Genomic DNA, 24805 nt, shown 5'->3' with positions numbered 1-24805 from the left:
CAAAACAAGACTCAAAACACGGCTCTTCCCCTAAACCCAAGTGCTAATCAGCTTCCGTCCTGTATCACCTCAGCGCTGAGATGCCCAAGGGTAGTCATGTGCTTTACAAATCCCCTAAACCTAAATTCTGGTGAGTCAATGTAGCAAGAGCAGGTGACGGTGGGTAGGCACCTCTTGAGAAGCAACACATACAGGTAGGTGGATGCTAGGAAGCACAGAAAATGGTGCAGATTATCTCCAGCAAGGTTTGCAGCAGACCCAAAGCGATATGGGCAAAAAGAGATCTTTCCTCACTGACAGCCTGATTCACAAAGGGACTCTGCAGTCGTGGCCGAACCCCGCAGTCGTGGCATGAGGCCCTCACATGGGGCGGAATCACAGCAATTATAATTCTCATTGCAGAGACTCCACCCCAAGTGCGGACATTTCCCCCACGACTGCCGGTCCTTAGCCACAGGTGCTGAGGCCATTTGTGAATCAGGCCCTGAACCTGTTTTCTTGCTAAGTAAAGAAATTACAAAGTACTAAACACTCTCTTTGAGGACTAAAGATACAGAGGATATTTATACATTGCTGAATTACAAGTGGAACAGATATAAGGAAACGTTTGAGTCATTTGTGTGTTTAAGAGAACATTTGCAGACACCTGGGGCAATTCTACACAAACAGCTGCAGGTATGTGTACTCCTTTTTTGCACCTTCGAGGCACTTTGGTATTATAGAAGAGGCTGCAAGTGATTGCACGCTCCCTCACTGTGCCATTTCCTGGATACGTTAGTGTTTAGTTCCCAGGCACATTTGAAAATTTCATTTGAAAAACCTTTAGGGATTTCCAAATTTCAGGCTGAAAAGGCCTGTGTAATCTTTCCATTATTTTAGAGCACCTTCCCTTGGTCCACTTGAATCAACATCGTTGTTTCTCTTTCATTAGATTATTTACACGGCAATCAACCCTCAGCATCTGAACATGATCAAAATAATATACCATTCTGTACAATACTTATTTGCTGTGAATCTCCTAGTAGTCCGGTTTGATAGCTCAGTTACTGCACAACAACACGTCAATCAAGAACCTTGGGATTTCTGTTTACTACTCTAGGCCTCACTTATTTTCTCTTGAGAATGCAGTTAATTACACTTCGAAGACTGCAGATGTCAGTACTGTACGTAACTGGCCTTTGGCAGGCTGTTCTTTGGTGTCTACGATACAGCCATTTTTGTGTCCAACTTTGTCTCTATCCATTTAGTTGCAAATGTATTCATCTACTATTATTGTAAATTGAGGTCCAATCTTTTAGACCGTATTTTGGCTCCTATGTCGGTTCTTCTCTTCAATTTTTCGCCTCTCCTCTTCCTGATATCCCCTCTGCATCACGTTTGATATGTAGGTAAACAGACGCTGCAAGATAATTAAAGAAAACATTTCAGTTCTTGGAGAAAAATTTACAATAAAGGAAAAAGAAACACATTTCATTGCTGGCCTTTGTCTTGGAGGAATAATTTGCCAAATAGACACATGTTTTCAGTTCTTGTTTACAAGTGACTCCTAGATACATGCCTACCATCACGCTCCCTATTCAAGGAAGGTCACAAGTCCATGGCGAACTCTAAATTCAACAGCATGCGACGGAGGCAGAGCTTCCAACACTCTACCTGTAAGGCAGTCAGTCCACAGTATGTTAAGTAAGATAAACTCTGCCCACATGTATAGCATTCGTTTCACTTTGCATCCAAATATGCTGAGATTACAGATGTGATCCCCAAAAAGTATTTTCTCACCAGAATCTTCAAATCCAGGTCAATAAGTAAAAGACACATTTTTGTCTGATTATCCAAACACCCACCGCAAGCATGCACTTGCCAAAATTATTTTGGTTAATACTTGTACATTTTCCTTTCCCTGTTTTTCAGAATATGAAAACACTCTTTATGCTATCAGTGGATGTAAAGTAGTGACAGATTCAAGTATTTTTGTCCTCAGATGATAATACTTTGCACTTGACTTCAAAGTAACATATAGTAATGTATTTTTCTCCACTACGTAAATTGTTCAACTGTTTGAATGCCATACAGCTAATGAGCTATCATGCTCTGGCCAGTAACATAGTTTAACTGACAAGTAGTATTTGAAAAGTGATGTACAGAAATTCAGGTAGAATCATATCCCAAGCTCGATGAACATTTCTACAAAGTGATACTATTGTGACTGGATGTTTAGGCAAGGGTGGGATGGATCCTTAAGTGTCAAAATCCTATTGATACTGTCCAAGTACTTCACAACTTTTTGAAATGTACCTGTTTTAAAGAGTTCCAAAACAATTTCTCATTTAATCTTCTTGACATCCACGCGTTATGAATGTACGGACCCTCCCCTCCTTATAAATAATAATTATTCCTGTTGTGGTATTTAGACATAATTTCCATAAAGTGTAAACCTGACTACAATACAATAAGATCAAAGTGTTTTGTTGATATTGTAATGTGGGAAAAATGTCCTAGGTAAATTTGGCCCTAATCACAAAGGTAATTATACATGTCTGTATGTACTCAGCTATATATTTACTACTGCTCCTATATGTAACTATACCCTTTTTTGGTGTGCACCATTTCTGAGTACAGGTTTTCCTATGTAGTCTTTCATGCCATCACCACCACCACCTCAAACCAGGGTGTGAAGCCTCCTATAACCGGATTTACAAATATAAAGTTGCTACCAGTACCTTTACATGGTTTGATGTAGGTATTCGCCACAATGGCAGAGATTTCCCTATGAGAAAGTGTAGAGGACTCACTAAAAAAAAAGGCCACAAAATGCAACCCTAGAACCCACCAAAAGGGGTTCCTGCACTCCAGCTGAAAAGCATGGCATACAACTCCAGGTCGGAGTGTTTAAAAAAAAATATTGGTAAGCTCTCCTTGGGTCAGGGATTAAATTACCCAGGAGTCTTACTGTATGTGTTTTGAAATTTTTTGCAGAGGGCTGGTGCACTTTCTGCAACCCCACCTCCCCACATTAAAACATAGTAGGTGGTGCGCCTGCCCCTTTCTAGTGGCCCCATCAGGAAGAAAAAACAATTTGGAAAAGCTGTTGCTGAAGCTCTGAATAATAAATGAGCAGCTGCTGCCACTCATTTATTATTTTTGTTTTCTGTGTTTTGGGTACCTCGGTATTCAACTGGGGCAACCACAGCATCTTGCGATAAAGCGAGCTGCAGGAGACCCCTAGGGGCCATTGCGGCCCCTACCGGCTCTCCATCAGCCAACACCAATTGTAGTGCTCAGTCACTTTTCTTCCACCTGGGCAGCAGCAGCAGCATTTTTCTCTGTGCCTACCAGGGAGGGAGTAAAGTTGTGTTCCCTGCCAGGAGAGTGTGGGCAGTAAATGCTCACACTCTCCCAGGTAGAAAACCGCATTGTCCCGGGGGCTTTATTCTAGCCCGGGGAGAAGATAGGATCCCCGGGGCCTGTGAGTAGCTCGGGACGAGTGCCTGATGCCCCCCTCCCTTAAGTTTAGGGCTAGGCCCCGGGGGTGGGTCCCCGGGTCACAAGGCTCAGGGAAGAGGGCTCGGGCTGACCTCTCCTAATTGTGAGAATTGGCCCTGGGGGATGGGGTCCCTGTGGACTCTATAAGGCGCTACCCCCTCCTCTACATATGAGAATTGATTAGCCTGGTGGATAAGGTCCCCGGGGTCTCTATAAGCTCAGAGAGGGGAGGCATACCCTTCATTTTGACAATCGACCGATGGGGTTGTGGACTCCGAGGCCTCAGAATGGCAAGGGGAGAGGATTGAATGCTCTCCACCCGAATTATAATATTAGCCCCCTGGGGATGGAGTCCCTGGGTCCTTTTGGAGGCTTGGGGATGGGGGCTCCATGCCTCCCTCCTCTATGAAATAAAAGACAACTGCTGCCCCCTCTAGACCCTGGTCCACCCAAGGGGTGCAATTTTAAAAAGGTGGATCCACGGCACCTATACAAATCTGATTTTGTTCCCGTGAAGGAGGGGTCATTCTGGGACCCCTCCCCCCCCCCACCTGCCCCATGTGTATTTATATATATTTGTTTTTATAACATTTTTTCACAGTACCGGAAACGGAGTCCCCGAGCCCTAATATGGCTGCCACCACATTTGTGTTGATGTGGTGACAGCCATCAAATAAGATCTTTTGATCTGTTGGAACAGCGGATCCTCCATGGTATGAAATATACATACATTTTGATCCAGAATTTCTCAAATTATTGAACGGATTTGCCCGAAATTAGAAAAAGTACACTTTCTGCACCAAGATCTAATTTTCTGACGAATTTGGAATAGTTTTTGTAGAAACGGGATCTCTGGCTGGCCAAGGCTTGCGCCAACGTCAGTCAGAGACCACCACTTCCACGTCAGGGCAAGGGAGTCACACACCAAGATAACCCCTGCTCACCCTCTAGGTAACGTGACGCGAGCAGCCAGGCTAAACTTGGAGGCTATGTAGGTTAAGTGTTTGCGCGCGCACCCAGCAACAACACCCAAGGCCCACCACAAAGGAAACTCCACACAAGTTATATAAAAATAGCCTTTGTATTATACCAAAACACATTAGATAAGAACACACATTTTACAATGTGCCAACAGGCACGGGCAGAATTTACAGGGGATATGTACAAGACAGGGCCACCTGGACCACTGTCAGGAATCATCACTTTTTAGGAATAGTAATTAGCACATAGAACACTTTGCAGAACCAAATAGAAAATGTAGCACAAATTAGCACACAACCAGTAATTACTGGTAAAGCATAAGTACCTTCTACGCAACCCTAACCACCTTAGGAAAATATTGCGCAGGGAACCAAGACTAAGCATGAGCGAATTTTGCGGATCTCGCGTTCGCGAATTTTGCGGATTTGCGGATTCGCAATCCGCAAAATCCGCGAATTCCCGCGAATTTGCGGATTTTTTTTTTTTTGTGTGTTCGCAATTGTTTCTGCCAGTTCGCGAGGATTTGGTACTAGTTCGCAATTGCGAACTTACTTGTCGGCTCGCAACGGTCGCGACTATGTTGTTTCTACGTCTGGTTCATCATCACAGCCTCCCAGCACCCTCTGTTTTACCACTGGCACCCTCTCTTTGACCCATGCCACCCTCTGTTACATCAATGCCACCCTCTGGTTCATCATCACTGTAGAAGATGGGGGGGAAAAGCAAGCCCACCTGCCCTGCTTGAACTGACATGAATTAATTTGGGGTTAGTTTATTAACAACACCTGCCCTGCCCCAACTGACAATAATGAATTAGGGGCTAATTAATGTGTCACTGAAAGAATTTAAAGTTCCAGCCTGGCACCTGCTTGTCTGCTCCTTTAGCTGTAAATCAGGACCTTTGTGGCATACAGTTAAGGTCAGAGCAGGGTCACACAAAATAGTTGCAAGCAGGCAACCGAATTCTGGAGGGCCCCCTCAGGAAGCACTACAAAGAATCGTTACAAATCATGAGGTTGACCTTTTGCACCTGCTCATTGCTTTTGCTTTTGCTGAAATCGTTTTTCGTTTTTTTTCGCGCTATTCGCGGGGCGCGGCGTCGTGCGAAACCGACCGCGGAAGCCGCCAATTCGTGCGAATGAGCATTTTATTTTTTTTGCGGCTTGTTGTTTCGCGAGTTTTTTTGCAGTATTCGCGAGCCGCTTGCAGCGCAACACGCGAATTTACCCCAAGGTCGAGTACGGGCGCGGCCATTTTGTTTGCGTGACGTATTTCCGTTTCCGCCCGCTATGTATAATCTCGCGCAGTAAGCGCATTGCGAGTAGAGGTTCGCACGAGATCGCGCGGAAAATCTAGAGGTTCGCACGAGATCGCGAGGAAAATCTCGCGCGAACATACTTTCGCGCCTGTGAACGGGCGCCGGCCATCTTGTTTTTCATTCATTTCCTGTGTCTGGGCATGGTGTTTAATCCTCTTGGTATCTTTGCCATCCTTTGCTTGTTTTCAGTTTTTTTTTTACGATTTTGCTTCTTATCTATCCCTCTCTTTTCCTAGCTGTATATTTTTGTCTTTTCTGCTATTTTTCTTTACTTTTAAACTACTTTTTAAAACTCTTTTCTTTTCTTCTTCCCTATCCTATTCTTTCTTAATTTTCTACTTCTTCCTACCTTACCTGCCCAGACCATGGTCAAGCCAGGCGCCGTGAAGCTGCCCAGGCACTTGAGGGCCGCGGCGGCGGGGAGTAGTGCTGGACCCAGTGGCAGGACAGCATGCGGGAGATTGAGGGGGGAGCAGGTGACGCGACGGGAGATCTTCAGCCCGGAGGAAGTGGGCGCGCTGGTCTACTTCGTCCAGCGCCGCCTGCCCAGGACCATCGCGGGAGGCGGCAGGATCGCGGCCGGCGGCTACAACATGCGGGAGCGCCGGAAGCGGTGGGAGAAGGTGTGCTGGGCCATATCCCACCTCTACGGGGTCCAGCGCACCTACAGCCAGGTCACCCATCGCTGGACGGACCTCCTGGACCGCGAGCGCGACCTGCTGGACCAGCTCGGCTTGGAGATCCCCGGGCTTGGTGAGTAGTAGTAGCCATTTAATCACTCACTACTATGATGTTTTCTCCTGCTCTGTGTTGTTGTATTGCAAATATTTGTTTTTTACATGGAGCAAGCCAATAATGCCGCTGATGACGATTACATTGTAGTTAAATTATATTTCAAAATCTTCTGTGCATTTCAGGTGCACTGCTCTCCTTCTCAGTGGCGTTGCTACTATGCTTATTTGTTTTCTATTTTGTGGTCTCATTGGCCTGAGTAACAATTATGTATGAGTGTACTTTACAGAACTGCGTAATGCTAGACACTAGGGGGCAGATTACATTTACAAGCCCCTTGCGCCACGTTTACGTTGCCTTGCGTGACGCAACAGCGGCGTAAACGTGGCGCATCCCTGAGAGTCATTTACAGCGTGACGCATCTAGGGAGATGCGTCACGTTATAAATCCATGGGCCTGCGCCACAATGGGTGCGTTCCTAGTATACAGGGTGGGCGGTCCTGCAGCTGTGCGCCTCGCAAAAGTGCCTGCGTGAAATCTACAAGATTTAACGCAGGCACTTCTGCGACGCTGCTACGTCAATTCAATTCCTTATGCCTGCTTGAAGCAGGCGTAAGGACTGACACAGCATGTTAAGTATTGGGTGGCCCTGAGCATTACTGGAGTTGCATTGCGTTGGCGACGTGACTCCAGCGATGCGCCGCTCTTACGTGACGAGATGCGGAACGCAAGTGCCTACCCTTGCGCCAGGGCGCGCCGCATTGTAAATGAGGCGCATCTGCCGTGTCGCAAGGGTAGTTTTGCGTGACGCATTTGATCTGGCGCATCTCTGGAGATGCGCCAGAACACGTAAGTAAGTATGCCCCTAAGGGGCAGAATTGCAATTACCGTCGCATCCCTGCAAAGTAGCAGGGATGCGCCAGTAATTGTGCGGCCCGCTACCACCACCAAACATGGTGCGCCGTATTTGCAATGCGGCGCACCATGGGCCCAAAACGTCACCGAAGCTTTACTGCTGGAGTTGCGTCGCAACGATGGCGCAGCTCCATCAATGCTCTGGGGTACCCTATCTCCCCAATGCTGGGTCAAGCCGTACGTCTGCTTCAAGCAGGTGCAGGGTTTGTGTGACGCATCATTGTCCTAAAGGTGACTGATTGATATTTTGTAGATTTCCCTCAGCCACTATTAGGATGTGTTCCAGCGCAGGAATGCCCTCCCTTGCGCCGGAACGCCCCCTGATGGCGCAGGGCTTTATAACGGGATGCATCTCCCAAATGCGTCACGTTGTTATAATATTATACGCCGCACCATGGCGCCCTTTTTTGTTTAGCTGCTGCGTCACAAAAGTCACGCAAGAACGGCGCAAAAGAGCCGCAAGGGCTTAAATCTGCCCCTTCCTTTGTACCCCTGACAATAAGAAAAATAGTGGCGGTGGATTGATAGTTTGACTATTTAAATGACTGGTAATGTAGCAGGCAACTGTTAGTGTTGTCACTGATCTGACTGAAATCACAATGGAGTTTGTCTGTCACTTTGCGTCTTGCCTGCGGACTGCTGCCTGCCAGTCCTAGGTGAACGTTTCAGTACTTTGTTTAGTGAGTTACGTGACTTTCGAAGTCACAGGTCCGCAAATAAATGAAAAGTAACCATAATCAATATAATTTCGCGGAAATATTTTGTTATTGTTCTTTTGAAATGTTTGATTTGGTTGACATTGACAAGCAACAATCATCCATGTTTTCTGTTCTTTCTTTCATGTTGTACGTCAGCTCCCCCCAGGGGCGAGAGGAGGACACAGGAGCAGCAGGCGGCGGATGCTGTTCATCAACAGGGCCAGGATCGGGCAGGCGAGGGCTCCTCTGCTGGCCCCAGTAAGTTTTCATTTTAGACTAGTACCTATTTTTCCTAGCGTTCCTCATTTGACTTTTTTCAAAATTGTCTTTGCTCTTCTTGTAGACTGTATCTAAATTCTTATCCTGCCTCTACTATGACTCCCTGTGGTATTACTAGATTATTCTTATTAGTCTGTCTGTGTAGCTAACTAAGATTGCACGGTTGGCGAAACTCCCATGATTCTAGTCAGCAATAGCTCTATCAACTTAGTGCAGTCCTCTGGGATTGTCCATAATGTCTTTTGAAGTGTTCTATCTGGACTCATGCTTGCAAAAATTGCAAAACCTTTCGCTCAGTCACTCTAGTCTGGACCAAAAAACACAGATTGTATTTAAGTTTAAAAGCTTTATTAAAAGTAAACACATTTATTAAAATGAAGTCATAATAAAACTAAACGTTTAACTGATAATGGAAAAGTGGTTAGTGCTGACGATTAATTGAAGACATTTCTTGTGGTCGAGCCGAGCTCTCACCTGGTTTCAACTTGATCTTGTTGTTAGAAGTCCATCTTCTGTCTGTGTGGAGAAAAATGGTGCGTGTTAAAAAAACAGCCTTCATCAGTTGTGCCAAAAAGTGCACCAAGACAACCTTCCCTGGAAAAAGGGACATTTTTTTTAACTTTAACGTAGACAGTCACAAATTACATTGTTTTCACATGTCTTCATTCCTAGACCAAATACTAGTGACTAGTGAGTGCTTTATTCTAACATTCTTAAATGTACTTTGTAGGTGGAACATCTGGTGGCGGGGCCAGTGTGGAGGTGGTGGTGCTCGACACGGAGGCGGAGGGCGATTCTTCAGGGGAGGAGGCGGCGGCTGTGAGAGTTGAGACGGTGGTGGTGGCGGCCAGAGGTAAGCTCTTATATATTCCTTACTTATTGAGATTGAAGACTAGCTGGGAAGGCAAGAATATGAGATGCATGGCTGGGTGAATGATGAAGCAATGATGGGTGGAAGGACAACAGCCTGGGTGGGTGACACAGAAACTGTATGTGTCCATATACCTGGATCATGCTACTATCTGACTCTTAGATAGCATATGTGTATCTAGAGCAGGGGTACTCCTAGTACGGCCCGCGGGCCGGTGGTGGCCCGGCAAGCCTTCCTTGGCGGTGCGCAGACCTTGCAGACAATCACTGCTCCCCCGGCCCCCACAGAGCAGAGGCTTTTTTGTATTTCACCTGTTAGCGCCCCTGCATCTCCACTCTGACAATCACTGCTCCCCCGGCCCCCACAGAGCAGAGTGGAGATGCAAGGCCACAAAGAGGTGAAATAGAACAAAGCCTCTGCTCTGTGGGGCCGGGCAAGCAGTGATTGTCAGGGTGGAGAAGCAGGGGCGCTAAAACAAACAAAGCCTCAATAATATGTTAATGGTCTTTTAAAGACCTGTTAAGTACTTTGGTGTTGTTGTCTGTGTGTGCGCGTTGTGGAAGCGGTCTCAACCCGGGCTGAAGGCTGACACAGATAGACACACACACAGTGAGATGACAGAGGGGGAGGGAGAGGGAGGGCAGGAGGGAGAGAGAGATGGAGGGAGGGCAGGAGGGAGAGCAGGAGGGAGAGAGATGTATGTAAATGCTGGGTCTGGTGGCTCAGTGGATGAGGGCATCTGCTGCAGGGACCTGTGTGCAACCTCATGGTCACAAGTTATCGTTTTGCTTTAGCCCCGCCCCCTCTGACTCCGCCCCCACCAGTGCGGCCCTCGGCCCCAAACTACACTGTAAATGTAGCCCCTGAGAGAAAGTTTGTGAGTACCCATGATCTAGAGAGAGTAGACGGTCAGTGGATGAACTAAGTGTAACTTTGAAGAGCATGTAACACTGCACCCGCACGTCCGTTCCAGTGTAGGAAAGGCAAGGAAAAGAACTTTTAATTTTGTCCAAATACTACCATAAATAGTAGCAGTAGTTTGTATTGCAAGCACTGCATAGATCCGGTTATTATGGTGGCCACTCCCTACCTCTCTTAATAAGTTTAGTAGTACTCAGTCATTCATGTGTGGATGTATCACTGGTCACTCAATAAAAAGCAAAGCACCTAAAGTCATCCCATATATAAGCAAAAACATCCCATGTGAAGTGATAGATAATCAGATTATTTATCTTCTTCAATTTTCCATTTCTAGTACTCATTTCCACTGTAGGGTGAAAGTTAAATTAATTAAGCAGTAGCCCTTGAGTTGTAACAGAGTATTCTCAGTGCCACCCGTAATAGAAAAGTAAGAGCTTCACCACCTGCATGTACTGGACGGGTACAGTAACGCAACGGCAATGCAAGTCTAGGTCACTCCTCATGGCGTGCGTCTCTTTTTCTCGGGTGCAAGTTTACTGCGCTGGCATTATGCCGGCTTGCAGAAAATAACGTACCAATTTTCCAAAACAAGAGATAAGAAGAAGAATAAGACTGGTGTACTTTCATAGTCGACTCCAATGGAAGTCCACAGTGCTCGTAGAATTTGTTCCTTAAACTCCCACTAATGTTAGAGCAAGGATGAAGAAGTGTGAGGTTAGATAGATACTGGCCTCAATAGTTATGTAATGCGCTTGCAAGTTGCTAGTTGTACTGCAACACAAATTTCTGCTGAATGATTGAGTTAATCTAAAAGAGCATTGGTTACAGACTATGTCTTTCTTTCTTCATATAGGTTCTCCTTCCAAACGGACAAGGAGGAAGGAGCTGGCTAGAGCGGCCCGGCAACGGAGGATCGAGGCCACTGTTGCGGAATATCGGCGGCTGGTGGCCCTGGAGGACGTGGAAAGTGTGCAGTCGACAACTACAACAACGTCGTCTGCATCGGCCTCCGTGGCCCCACGGGCTGCCACCCAGCACAGTGGTCCACCCAGACTGAGCCGGGCTGCCAAAGGCAAACGCCACCACCAAGCAGCAAGGCCAACAGCTGCCTCTCACAGGCATTGCACCTGCAAGGCAGTGAAGGCACGCCTGCGCCGCACCACCCTGATGGTGTCCCGCCTTCAGCAGGAGCTCGCCTTGCTCCGCGAGGAGCATGATGCCCTGGCCCAAAAAGTTAACAGCATCCACCCATAGTGTCCCTTGCCCCTTTTTTAGAGACTTTTGGGGGGTGGGAATTGGGAGTTGGGTTTTTGGGGACTTTTGAAGGACAATCGTTGGGGTTAGGGAGGGTCTTGCGGGAGATTATTTTGTTAGGGATATAAATATACTTTTTCAAACTTTATCTGAGCATACCTGTTTTTTACTGCTTGCCTGGTGGGTGGGGGTTTAACGTTGACTGTTTTCCTGAAAGTTTAGTTCCATTTTCTTCCTTTAAGTGTAAATGCCCAAATGTTTTCAACACTAAGTGCCTCTCACAGACTAAGTGAAGTGAATCCAAGAGTCCTAGGACTTTAGTAGTACTACCTTCAGTCTCTCGTCTCTCGTACTAATACTCCATTATACCCCCAAACCACCAAACGCTTATCTTACCTGTAATTTGTGTTTGAAAGTAGGGCTAGACCCAGGGCTGGCTCCACGGGAAACACCGAATAAGGTTGGCATTCTTGGTCAGATAAAATTTCCTCATAGCGGTGGTACTAGTGGTGTGACACAGTGGCAGTTGCATGCCTATGAAAAAAAAGAAAATGAAATCTGGTTTGTCCTCCTGAGCAATTCAACGGTACAACTGAGAATATAGCAGGTGACAGAAGTACAGTAGAGCAGTGCCACATTGTAGCCTAACAAATGGTAAAGTATAACTACTAATTCGGTTGAAGTTCTTTCACATTAGCAATGGTTCTTTGTCAAGCAGAGTAAGAATATATCCTCGGATTTCTTCACCAGCCTGTTGCTATCACCTTATCCTCCCCACCCAGCAAGTGTGTGGATTTATTGCTGTAATAATAATTTAGTCACACATCAATCAAAACCACACAGCCCGGGGGAAGAGGGTTAGGGTTTGAAAAATGGATGGGTACGGGGGTTTTTGGGAAAGGTTTTGGGAGACAAGAAAAAATAGCACAGCATAGACAAACTATTGTGAACATAAACAAATCTTTGGGTACAAACCTATCCATCAATCTTTGAAAGTGCATGCACTACTGCATGCATGTCAGTGAAAAGTAAGTAGTACATTCGACAACTGTGGAAAGAAAGAATGCGACAGTACAGGGCCTGTGTGGAATTATTGATAACGATATTCAACATAAGGTCTCTGTAGCCAGATACCCGAGAGCCTTGCTGGTCACTATAAATCCATTCACAACAACACTCAATGGGGTTGGTCTGGAAGGTGTCAGGTTTACTCCCCGTGATCCAGTCGATGCAAATATGGTTCCACCTCCAAATGTCACCAACACCCAGAAGTGTAAACACAGGGTGTTCGAGCCATTAGGCGGGGGAGAAAAATAACAAACTAAAATAAAAAATGTGGGATGGGTAAAGGTAGGGTCAGCAGGGAAAGGATACCTGTAACAGAAGACAAGACAGGCATCAGTGAAGTGCTGTCCTAACATACAAGGGTACTCTCATATAGTCTCACTAAATAACCAAGGAAGTAGACAAGTACCTGAGCACCAAGAAAACATTACCTTGGATAGGAAATACTATAGCCCTTCTGCCACAATCTGTGAGGAAGGCCTAAGAAACACATAAACATATAGTTAACGAACACACTCCTGTCGCACCAAACACACTCGCGTTATACTAAGACATCAAACCCACTACTCACAACATACCACAAACATGGTAGAGGACTCAATGTACAAAGGGGGTTCCAAATAGTCAAAGCAAAGATGTATGGTCCAACAAAAAGGAAGAGGGAAACGGTAGTGTGTAGGAAGCAAGAACTACAACACTGCGCTCTCTAAGTAATGACCCAGTAGAGAATCTTTGGTGAAGGTCAAACAGAAAAACGTAGTTGCTGTTGCGACCACCACTGAATTCTGCCAACAACACACCCCACGGTGCACTACACAAAGAGAACTGGGGTAGCCTGTAGTTACCTCACTACATGCCCAGTTATGGAGGTCCTTTGAAATACACAGTTATACAACGGAGACGCGTAGTTGTCCTTACTACTGCGCTCCGTTTTAATAGTACAAAAACGATCCCCGATGTGAACGCTAACACGTGGTATAGACCGCCACTGTGCTCCGCCACACACAATTCAACCAAACAGGAATTCATCAAAGGTAGAATTCTGTTAGAAAACAGTCACAGAACCTCCCTTAACAATCCGTTCAGGCAGTAATCAGCTGACCGCACGGGCGGCCGAAGAGTTTAGAGCGGCTTTACCTGAAGACGCGTGAAGTCCGTCTACCGCCAAGGACAGAACACGGAAGCGCTCCCCACTGAGCCTCAGGGGGGGGGGGAAGGTGATAGTCCACAGGAGACACGATAGAAAAGCATGCAGAGCGTCCGCTCTCATGCCGGTGCAGAACAGAAACCAGAATAACGCGCAACAGGAAGCGCGTCTGTTCCCCAGATAAACTTCCTGCAAGTCTCCCGCCTACTCATGGGAAATGTAGTTTCATAGTACGGTAGGCGCTTAGGGGCTGCGTAACCTGACAGAAGGTATAGTAGATAGAAAAGGAGAAATTGCTTTTTTTCTAGGTGTCCCCTCACTCACCAGGGTTGCCCCTTGGTGACATGCTTCATCATTGGGGCCATCCCAGTCCTCTACGGCCTGGGGCGTGCTGCGACTTGCGAATTACGTAGGAGCACTTACAAATGACTATGTGTGGTGCAGATGTGATAGTGGAGTGGACTAAGTGATGTGTTAAGGGATCAATTTAGAAGCCTAGAGAGAGCCAAGAAATGCAGTCACAGTCAGAGAAAAAGGCAAGGGATACTGTATCTATGTGGTTGTAGTGGTCCTGTTGGAAGTGGTAAGTAAGTTGCCTGCAGAAAAAAAATCCTCCTATTAGCGGCACTCCTCCATTGCAGCCGACGCTTCGTCCATCGATGTTGGTCACCAGAAGACACCCTGTAAAAAAAAGCACAGCATAGACAAACAATTGAACATAAACAATTCTTTGGGTACAAACCTATCCATCAATCTTTGAAAGTGCATGCACTACTGCATGCATGTCAGTGAAAAGTAAGTAGTACATTCGACAACTGTGGAAGAAAGAATGCAACAGTAAAGGGCCTATGTGTAAATTATTGATAACGATATTCAACATAAGGTCTCTGTAGCCAGATACCCGAGAGCCTTGCTGGTCACTATAAATCCATTCACAACAACACTCAGTGGGGTTGGTCTGGAAGGTATAGTAGATAGAAAAGGAGAAATTGCTTTTTTTCTAGGTGTCCCCTCACTCACCAGGGTTGCCCCTTGGTGACATGCTTCATCATTGGGGCCATCCCAGTCCTCTACGGCGTGGGGCGTGCTGCGACTTGCGAATTACGTAGGAGCACTTACAAATGACTATGTGTGGTGCAGATGTGATAGTGGACTAAGTGATGTGTTAAGGGATCAATGTAGAAGCCGAGAGAGAGCCAAGAAATGCAGTCACAGTCAGAGAAAAAGGCAAGGGATACTGTATCTATGTGGTTGTAGTGGTCCTGTTGGAAGTGGTAAGTAAGTTGCCTGCAGAAAAAAAATCCTCCTATTAGCGGCACTCCTCCATTGCAGCCGACGCCGCGTCCATCGATGTTGGTCACCAGAAGACACCCTGTCCACTGCCTGCCTGATGCTGAATTGTGGCTCGCTACTGTGAAGCCTGACTCCATCCTTTTTTCCCCATTGCAGAGACTGAAACCCGGCCTGTAATTATTCAACGAAAAACAGGAAGTGATATAATATTACAACACCACTGATAAATAAATATAAGGTATGTAGGCTGTGGAGTGCAAAAAGTCACAATTTGATTTTCCTAGTAGACAGTACAATATTTTTGAAAGTGCGTACTCTGAGTCACCTTTTGAAGGATAAATAAGTATGGGCAAATTAATGTAGCGGATCTTGCCCCTCAAGCTAGGTGTACTGTAAACTGTGTTTTAGAACAAAATTAGATCTTCCTAGCAGTGCTCCCACCCAGACCCTTACTAAAGCCAGTCGCAAAAATGTAGAAGACCCCCAATCAAATCTCAAAAAACGAGGCCTAGCAGAAAACTGGTGACAAAACTTACTTTGAAAGTAAAAGTAGGCCGAAGTACCCCCTTCCTAATTACCCATTACCCACCGTGGATTGCATTCAAACCACTTGCAAGCAACCAAGCAAAAGTAGCCATAGCCAGCATCGCTCCAAGACTCGAAATCCCCCCCACTCAAACACATGCAATAGAAATACTTCTAACCCTAACGAACCCTAAGTTAAGAATAGTGGCAAAGGCTTTCTTTAACTATGCCAAATCCCCCCTTTCCCACCATGGATTTTCTTCAAATGACTTGCAACCAAAATTACACATTCTCACGAGTGCTCTAAGACCCCAGAACTCAGTTGGAAAAATCTAGAACACCCCGAAACACATGCAATCCTGCTGCTAGGGCTAACCCTAACGAACCCTAAGTTACAAAAAGTGCCAAAACTAAAGGCTTTTCCGCGCGGATTTTGTCCCAACCACTTCTACCCGGTATTAGACCTTCCCAGGAATGCCCCAAGACCCGTCACAACCCACCCGCCAAGAAGCATAACACCCCCAAACAGGCCAAAAGCAAAATCTCATACTTGCAATATTTCTGGGCCTTCGGTCCAAACGCGCTGCGTAGCTAGGCCATAAGTCGGGGTTGGCACGACGGATTTCCTGAAAAGCGAATGCAATCAAGATTAGAGTGTCCCAGCAGTGCTCCCAGACCACGAAACTCACCCACAAACACCAGGAAGCCCCCCAAACAGGCCCCCGAAAACGCTACATAGAGCAAAATGTCAGAAATAGCCAAAAAAAAAATCGGCCTGGATTTTGTCCCAACCACTTCTACCCGGTATTAGACCTTCCCAGGAATGCCCCAAGACCCGGCAACCCACCCGCCAAGAAGCATAACACCCCCAAACAGGCCAAAAGCAAAATCTCATACTTGCAATATTTCTGGGCCTTCGGTCCAAACGCGCTGCGTAGCTAGGCCATAAGTCGGGGTTGGCACGACGGATTTCCTGAAAAGCAAATGCAATCAAGATTAGAGTGTCCCAGCAATGCTCCCAGACCACGAAACTCACCCACAAACAGACGGAACCCCCCCTAAGAGCACCTCAAAGGCAAGCAAGTCATCAAAAACACAAAAAAATTTCCGCCTGGGATTTGGTCCAAAACACTTTTATCCGGTATTAGAGCTTCCCAGCAATGGCCCCAGAGCCGTCAACCCAGGAGAAAACGAGTAGAAGACCCCCAAAAAGCCAAAGAGCAAAAGTACAAAAATGGGGACTTAGTCAATTTTTCACAAATTTCCCAAATCATTCAGCGCGCGCTCTGCAGCTAGGCCCTAAGTCCCCTCTGCCACCATGGATTTGCTTCAAACCTCTTGCAAAGTAAAGTATATATAGCCAGCAGTGCTCCCAGACCACGAAACTCACCCACAAACACCAGGAAGCCCCCCAAACAGGCCCCCGAAAACGCTACATAGAGCAAAATGTCAGAAATAGCCAAAAAAAAAGAAATCGGCCTGGATTTTGTCCCAACCACTTCTACCCGGTATTAGACCTTCCCAGGAATGCCCCAAGACCCGGCAACCCACCCGCCAAGAAGCATAACACCCCCAAACAGGCCAAAAGCAAAATCTCATACTTGCAATATTTCTGGGCCTTCGGTCCAAACGCGCTGCGTAGCTAGGCCATAAGTCGGGGTTGGCACGACGGATTTCCTGAAAAGCAAATGCAATCAAGATTAGAGTGTCCCAGCAATGCTCCCAGACCACGAAACTCACCCACAAACAGACGGAACCCCCCCTAAGAGCACCTCAAAGGCAAGCAAGTCATCAAAAACACAAACAATTTTCCGCCTGGGATTTGGTCCAAAACACTTTTATCCGGTATTAGAGCTTCCCAGCAATGGCCCCAGAGCCGTCAACCCAGGAGAAAACGAGTAGAAGACCCCCAAACAGCCAAAGAGCAAAAGTACAAAAATGGGGACTTAGTCAATTTTTCACAAATTTCCCAAATCATTCAGCGCGCGCTCTGCAGCTAGGCCCTAAGTCCCCTCTGCCACCATGGATTTGCTTCAAACCTCTTGCAAAGTAAAGTATATATAGCCAGCAGTGCTCCCAGACCACAAAACTCACCCACAAACACCAGGAAGCCCCCCAAACAGCCCCCGAAAACGCTACATAGAGCAAAATGTCAGAAATAGCCAAAAAAAAAATCGGCCTGGATTTTGTCCCAACCACTTCTACCCGGTATTAGACCTTCCCAGGAATGCCCCAAGACCCGGCAACCCACCCGCCAAGAAGCATAACACCCCCAAACAGGCCAAAAGCAAAATCTCATACTTGCAATATTTCTGGGCCTTCGGTCCAAACGCGCTGCGTAGCTAGGCCATAAGTCGGGGTTGGCACGACGGATTTCCTGAAAAGCAAATGCAATCAAGATTAGAGTGTCCCAGCAGTGCTCCCAGACCACGAAACTCACCCACAAACACCAGGAAGCCCCCCAAACAGGCCCCCGAAAACGCTACATAGAGCAAAATGTCAGAAATAGCCAAAAAAAAAAATCGGCCTGGATTTTGTCCCAACCACTTCTACCTGGTATTAGACCTTCCCAGGAATGCCCCAAGACCCGGCAACCCACCCGCCAAGAAGCATAACACCCCCAAACAGGCCAAAAGCAAAATCTCATACTTGCAATATTTCTGGGCCTTCGGTCCAAACGCGCTGCGTAGCTAGGCCATAAGTCGGGGTTGGCACGACGGATTTCCTGAAAAGCAAATGCAATCAAGATTAGAGTGTCCCAGCAATGCTCCCAGACCACGAAACTCACCCACAAACAGACGGAACCCCCCCTAAGAGCACCTCAAAGGCAAGCAAGTCATCAAAAACACAAAAAAATTTCCGCCTGGGATTTGGTCCAAAACACTTTTATCCGGTATTAGAGCTTCCCAGCAATGGCCCCAGAGCCGTCAACCCAGGAGAAAACGAGTAGAAGACCCCCAAAAAGCCAAAGAGCAAAAGTACAAAAATGGGGACTTAGTCAATTTTTCACAAATTTCCCAAATCATTCAGCGCGCGCTCTGCAGCTAGGCCCTAAGTCCCCTCTGCCACCATGGATTTGCTTCAAACCTCTTGCAAAGTAAAGTATATATAGCCAGCAGTGCTCCCAGACCACGAAACTCACCCACAAACACCAGGAAGCCCCCCAAACAGGCCCCCGAAAACGCTACATAGAGCAAAATGTCAGAAATAGCCCAAAAAAAAAATCGGCCTGGATTTTGTCCCAACCACTTCTACCCGGTATTAGACCTTCCCAGGAATGCCCCAAGACCCGGCAACCCACCCGCCAAGAAGCATAACACCCCCAAACAGGCCAAAAGCAAAATCTCATACTTGCAATATTTCTGGGCCTTCGGTCCAAACGCGCTGCGTAGCTAGGCCATAAGTCGGGGTTGGCACGACGGATTTCCTGAAAAGCAAATGCAATCAAGATTAGAGTGTCCCAGCAATGCTCCCAGACCACGAAACTCACCCACAAACAGACGGAACCCCCCCTAAGAGCACCTCAAAGGCAAGCAAGTCATCAAAAACACAAAAAATTTTCCGCCTGGGATTTGGTCCAAAACACTTTTATCCGGTATTAGAGCTTCCCAGCAATGGCCCCAGAGCCGTCAACCCAGGAGAAAACGAGTAGAAGACCCCCAAAAAGCCAAAGAGCAAAAGTACAAAAATGGGGACTTAGTCAATTTTTCACAAATTTCCCAAATCATTCAGCGCGCGCTCTGCAGCTAGGCCCTAAGTCCCCTCTGCCACCATGGATTTGCTTCAAACCTCTTGCAAAGTAAAGTATATATAGCCAGCAGTGCTCCCAGACCACGAAACTCACCCACAAACACCAGGAAGCCCCCCAAACAGGCCCCCGAAAACGCTACATAGAGCAAAATGTCAGAAATAGCCAAAAAAAAAGAAATCGGCCTGGATTTTGTCCCAACCACTTCTACCCGGTATTAGACCTTCCCAGGAATGCCCCAAGACCCGGCAACCCACCCTCCAAGAAGCATAACACCCCCAAACAGGCCAAAAGCAAAATCTCATACTTGCAATATTTCTGGGCCTTCGGTCCAAACGCGCTGCGTAGCTAGGCCATAAGTCGGGGTTGGCACGACGGATTTCCTGAAAAGCAAATGCAATCAAGATTAGAGTGTCCCAGCAATGCTCCCAGACCACGAAACTCACCCACAAACAGACGGAACCCCCCCTAAGAGCACCTCAAAGGCAAGCAAGTCATCAAAAACACAAACAATTTTCCGCCTCGGATTTGGTCCAAACCACTTTTAGTGCTTCCCAGCAATGGCCCCAGACCCGTCAACTCACCTGCAAAGAGGTAGAACAACACCCCCACAAGTGCTGAGTCTTTCTTCATTGGGCGTAAACCAGCCCTCTGCTTTGATGGAAATAGGGGTCTGGAGGAGGAGGATAGAGGAGCATGTTCTTCTGAACTTGTGAACCTGAGGAATGCAGACTGCGGCACCTTCAAATAAATTAGCAAACAAGTGAAGACAGTTCTGCTGATGGGCTTGTTTTTGTGATTATCTGATTAAAGTTTGAATTATATTAACTGTGCACAACAAAGAAAGACAGACACACAGGAATAAAAGTGAATAAGGATGAAAAAGAAAGTTATTGATTCGTTGTCTCATTTTCAGGGCTCGAAGTCGGTATCACGGTCCAGGAATAAGAATAAGGCTTCGTCATCATACTCTGCGAATTCAGCCAGGGTGAGGTCAGTGTCACCTGACAGAGTAGAAATTCCCTCATCTATGTTGCTGGCCACCTCCTCTTCATCCGGCACGCTCTCTCGTACTCTGAAATCTGGTGGTATGAGGTGCTGATTCATCTTGATCATTGTTAACCTCTCCACATTTTTGGGCGAGAGGCGGCTCCGTTTGGGAGTTACAATCCCACCAGCCGCACTGAAAACCCGTTCAGAAGACACACTTGCGAGTGGGCCAGACAAGTAGTTTAAAGCCAGGTTGGTGAGCTGTGGCCACAATTCTTTTTTCCCATGCCAATACGCCAATGGGTCAGAATTAACATAGACCTCTGTGGAGTCATTCAGATAGTCCTTCACCATCGACTCAAGGTCCTCCTCCAAGGTTCCTCCACTTTGCTTAGCTCTTGCTGTGCCTCTGACCTTTTGAGAACCAAACCCACGCAGAGCTAGCCAATCCTCTTCAGCCTCCAATGTTTCTGTTGTCTTTCGTGCAGATGATCCGGTTGCCGGTGTCTTTAACGGCTGAGAGGTCACTTGTGCCACAGCCACAGGTGCAGAAGTGGATTGTTTTGACTGGGGATGGCCTGCTGATGTACTGCCATTTCCTTCAATTTCCAGCCGTTCTGTTTCAAACTTCTTGGCTGACAAGGCTAGCCAACGTTTGTACTTTGTAACATCTTCATCACCAAAAGGAAAGAATGCTCTGCCTGCCAGCGCCTTTTTGTAGCGTGGATCCAGAATAGTAGCACAAATGTAATGCTGTTCTGAGTGGATCTTTTTAAGACGTTCATCACCTTGTAGGAGCTCTAATAATTGCTCAGCCAGAAGCAAAGAGTCTTGCTTTTTGTCATCTTTTCCAAACACAGAACACACCTCCTTCAGTTGGTCCTCCAGCATGTACAACAATGGGATAGCTTTTCCCAAATTAGAGTCCTCCTTGCTGACTGCACGCGTGAAGACCTCAAAAGGACGAAGCATGCGTGTTAGGCTTTCAACTATGTTCCATTGCGGCCCACCCATCCTCAGCTCCTCTATACCCTCTTTCAAGAAATATTGATCGAGTTCCGTATACTGCTCATACAGACGCTCAAGCATGTAGAAGGTTGAGTTCCAACGTGTTACCACCTCCTGGATGAGTGCTTTCACTGGCATTTGACATTGATATAGCATGCTCCTCAGCTGCTTCCGGGCCTTAAAAGAATGCCTGAAATGCTTGCAAATTTTTCGGCAGTTCTCCAATACACTGTACGCTGCACTGCGTTTATTACCCAAGAATTTTTGGACAACCAGGTTTATACAGTGCGCCAAACACGGCACTCTGAAATAGTAACCGTCCCTCATGGCCTTAACTATATTGGCGCCATTGTCCGTGGAAACATAACCAACCTTGCGTTTTAGTGGGGACAGACAGTTAAGGACCTTTGTGTTAAAGGCATCCAAAATGTTTTCTGCTGTGTGACGTTTCTCCAAACCAAACATGGCTAGTGTTGCATGTTTCCGAGCACCTTTAAAAACAATGTTAGTGTCAACACCTGAGTTTAGCTTTGCTTTAGCCCCTGAAAAAGAGACCCAGTGTGCAGTGATGCACATGTAATCAGCGCCTGCGCCACTGGTCCACATGTCTGTTGTCAGATGTATAGTGTGAACAGCACTCTTCTGCAAAGCTGCCCCAATCACCTTCAGAACATCTTCATGTAGTGCTGGAACCGCAACTCGGGCAAAATAGAACCGGCTAGGAACCTTCCATTTAGGGCAGAGCGCTGTCACTAATTCTAGAAAACCAACCCCTTCTACAAAAGAAAAAGGGAGAAGGTCCAGAGCTAGCATTTTAGCCAGCTTAGTGTTATACAGACGGGTCATTGGGTGGTTGCGTTCATATTGCGCTTCTGTAAACAACATCTTTTTAATGTTGCCCTGGACCAATGATTTACGGGATGATGATGATCTCTTCGACCCAGTTACGCTCGCTGATGAACTTTTCCGCATTGATGTCTCACTCTCTCCCACACTCTTAGTGTGGCTCCCATGGGGTGTGCTGCTGACATGGGAACTGGGTGTAAGTGAAGTGTTTGAATCGTCTTCTTCTACCTCCTCGTCATCAGCAGATGACAAATCAACGTTTTCATTACGTGCAATTCCGGCTTTCTTGACCGCCTCTAGGTGCGGAAACCATTGGACAGCGTGCCTTCTCTCAAGATGACCTCTCTGGCCTCCGGTACCATAGTTAGAACCAAGCTTATCACGACTAAATCGAAGCTTACAAAGGCTACAAATGGCTACGTTTTCCTTTTTTGGGCAAGCACTAAAGAAGTCCCAAACTGGAGACTTGAAATGTCTTCGGGGGCCGGAGGAGGCGGCGATACTGGTGGTGGTGGTCCTGCTGCTAATGACAGATGAAGTGGAGGATGTGGATTGCCGAACTTCAGTACGTTTTGCACTTTCACCACCACGAATTGAGGTCGAGGACGAGGTGGGTACCTTCTTGCGAAGAAATATGGAAGCGGTAGGTTTTGGTGTACTACTTAACTCCAAATCTAATGATTCCATTTCCATTGCCTCCTCGCCGACATCATCATCACGCTCAGCAGCTTCTCGGGATAGGGTCAAAATGTCTCTTTGCTGCATGCCCGGTGGGGCTGCAGTGACCTTTGTGATGACTGGCTCGTCGTCATCGTGAGAGGCTTCATCACCAGCAGTATCTGTCACTTCTTGTTGAGCCTCATCACACTCCATAGGTTTGAGTTTTTGGACGACCTTCCTTTTACGCTTAGGTACCGGTGTCAGATCATGGTGTGCCTCACTGTCAGACCGCAGTTGTGGTTCCCAAGACAGATCACTTGCATCAGAACGAGGTGGGCTTGAAGAAGATGTAGACACCCCCCTTGATCTTTTCCTTGCTAGGGATGTGGAAGACAATGAATGATCATCAGGAGGAGTGGCTTCCAATGATACCTCGGCTTCATTGTCGATTTCCAAATGTGCCCCTACTTCGGGAGGAACAACTATTGTGGGCACTTGTGAACCTCCATGCACCTTTGCTTGCGCATCTCCTTTTGCTGCCTCTCCTTCCACATGTACTTGGGCGTGTACTTGCACATGGTGTTGTTGTTGCGGCTGTGGTTGTTCAACACTTGTCAGATGAGTTACAACAACCTGTGTTGATTCAGGGACATTGCTGCTACTTTCTTGCGATGAGCCAACATCACTGGTCGATGGTGATTGGAGAAGTACACTGACTGCCTCGGAAGCACTCAAGGGCTTTGACTTAAGTTGGCGTGGTGGTGGAGGCACTGAACCCAATGGAGCAGGGGTGCTGCTCCCAGCTTGGTCCCCAGCAGATCCTGCTGCTGCAGGCGTACTTTTTTTTTTGCTCCCAAAAAAAGTGGCGGGTGGCACACCAGCCTCCTTGGTAACTTGCTTCTTCTGCTCCTTACTAGCAACTTTCTTGCTAGAGGAGCTACGGAGAACTTTCTTTGGGGGCGGGGCCATCTTCTTCAGAGCAGGTCAGACAGCAGGCCGCAGTTGCACGAATTGTAGAGTTGTCTGAGGCCAGACGTGACGTCGCGTGACGTTATGCTGCACACACACACCGCTGCAGGACTTCTTCCTGGCACTGGTGGTTCTCTTGAGTCTTGTGCACCTAAAAAAAATGGAAGACAGAGGAACATCAGTTCAGTTATAGAGCACAAAAAAATCGAAAAACACTGCAAAATCAGCACAATCCCAATCCATCCATGCCCTCCATAATGTTTAAATTCAAGACAACCCACAGAAAGACTAGGCCCATGCAAGACTCACTACCCCTGGGCATAAATAAAGGTTGAAAAGTAGGCAAAATGGTTGGAGGCCTAACAACAAAGCCTGCATTTAAAATGGCCACTTGCCTGCCAGCACATGGCCAGTGCCTGTAGCTGCACTCAAAATGGCCACCAGCCACATGGCATGTCCCTCCCCATGAACACCCCCAAAAATCGAAAAACACTGCAAAATCAGCACAATCCCATTCAATCCATGGCCTCCATGATGTTTAAATTCAAGACAACCCACAGAAATACTAGGCCCATGCAAGACTCACTACCCCTGGGCATAAATAAAGGTTGAAAAGTAGGCAAAATGGTTGGAGGCCTAACAACAAAGCCTGCATTCAAAATGGCCACTTGCCTGCCAGCACATGGCCAGTGCCTGTAGCTGCACTCAAAATGGCCACCAGCCACATGGCATGTCCCTCCCCATGAACACCCCCAAAAATCGAAAAACACTGCAAAATCAGCACAATCCCATTCAATCCATGGCCTCCATGATGTTTAAATTCAAGACAACCCACAGAAAGACTAGGCCCATGCAAGACTCACTACCCCTGGGCATAAATAAAGGTTGAAAAGTAGGCAAAATGGTTGGAGGCCTAACAACAAAGCCTGCATTCAAAATGGCCACTTGCCTGCCAGCACATGGCCAGTGCCTGTAGCTGCACTCAAAATGGCCACCAGCCACATGGCATGTCCCTCCCCATGAACACCCCCAAAAATCGAAAAACACTGCAAAATCAGCACAATCCCATTCCATCCATGGCCTCCATGATGTTTAAATTCAA

General features: G+C 46.9%; 1 protein-coding gene across 1 annotated transcript in view; it reads right to left on the bottom strand.

Annotated features, from left to right (window-relative positions):
* Positions 1–1294: 1294 nt before the first annotated feature.
* Positions 1295–24805, bottom strand: part of LOC147689875 (neuroglobin-1-like) — a 179878-nt gene continuing 156367 nt past the window's right edge. The window contains exon 5 of the mRNA XM_086936606.1: positions 1295–1399. Within this exon, the coding sequence (XP_086792732.1) occupies positions 1295–1399 (105 nt within the window). The remainder of the gene's footprint in view (positions 1400–24805) is intronic.

The sequence above is a fragment of the Lissotriton vulgaris genome, chromosome 9 (assembly GCF_964263255.1).
Source record: "Lissotriton vulgaris chromosome 9, aLisVul1.2, whole genome shotgun sequence".
Lineage (NCBI taxonomy): Eukaryota > Metazoa > Chordata > Amphibia > Caudata > Salamandridae > Lissotriton > Lissotriton vulgaris.
This window is presented reverse-complemented; position numbering and strand designations above follow the sequence as displayed.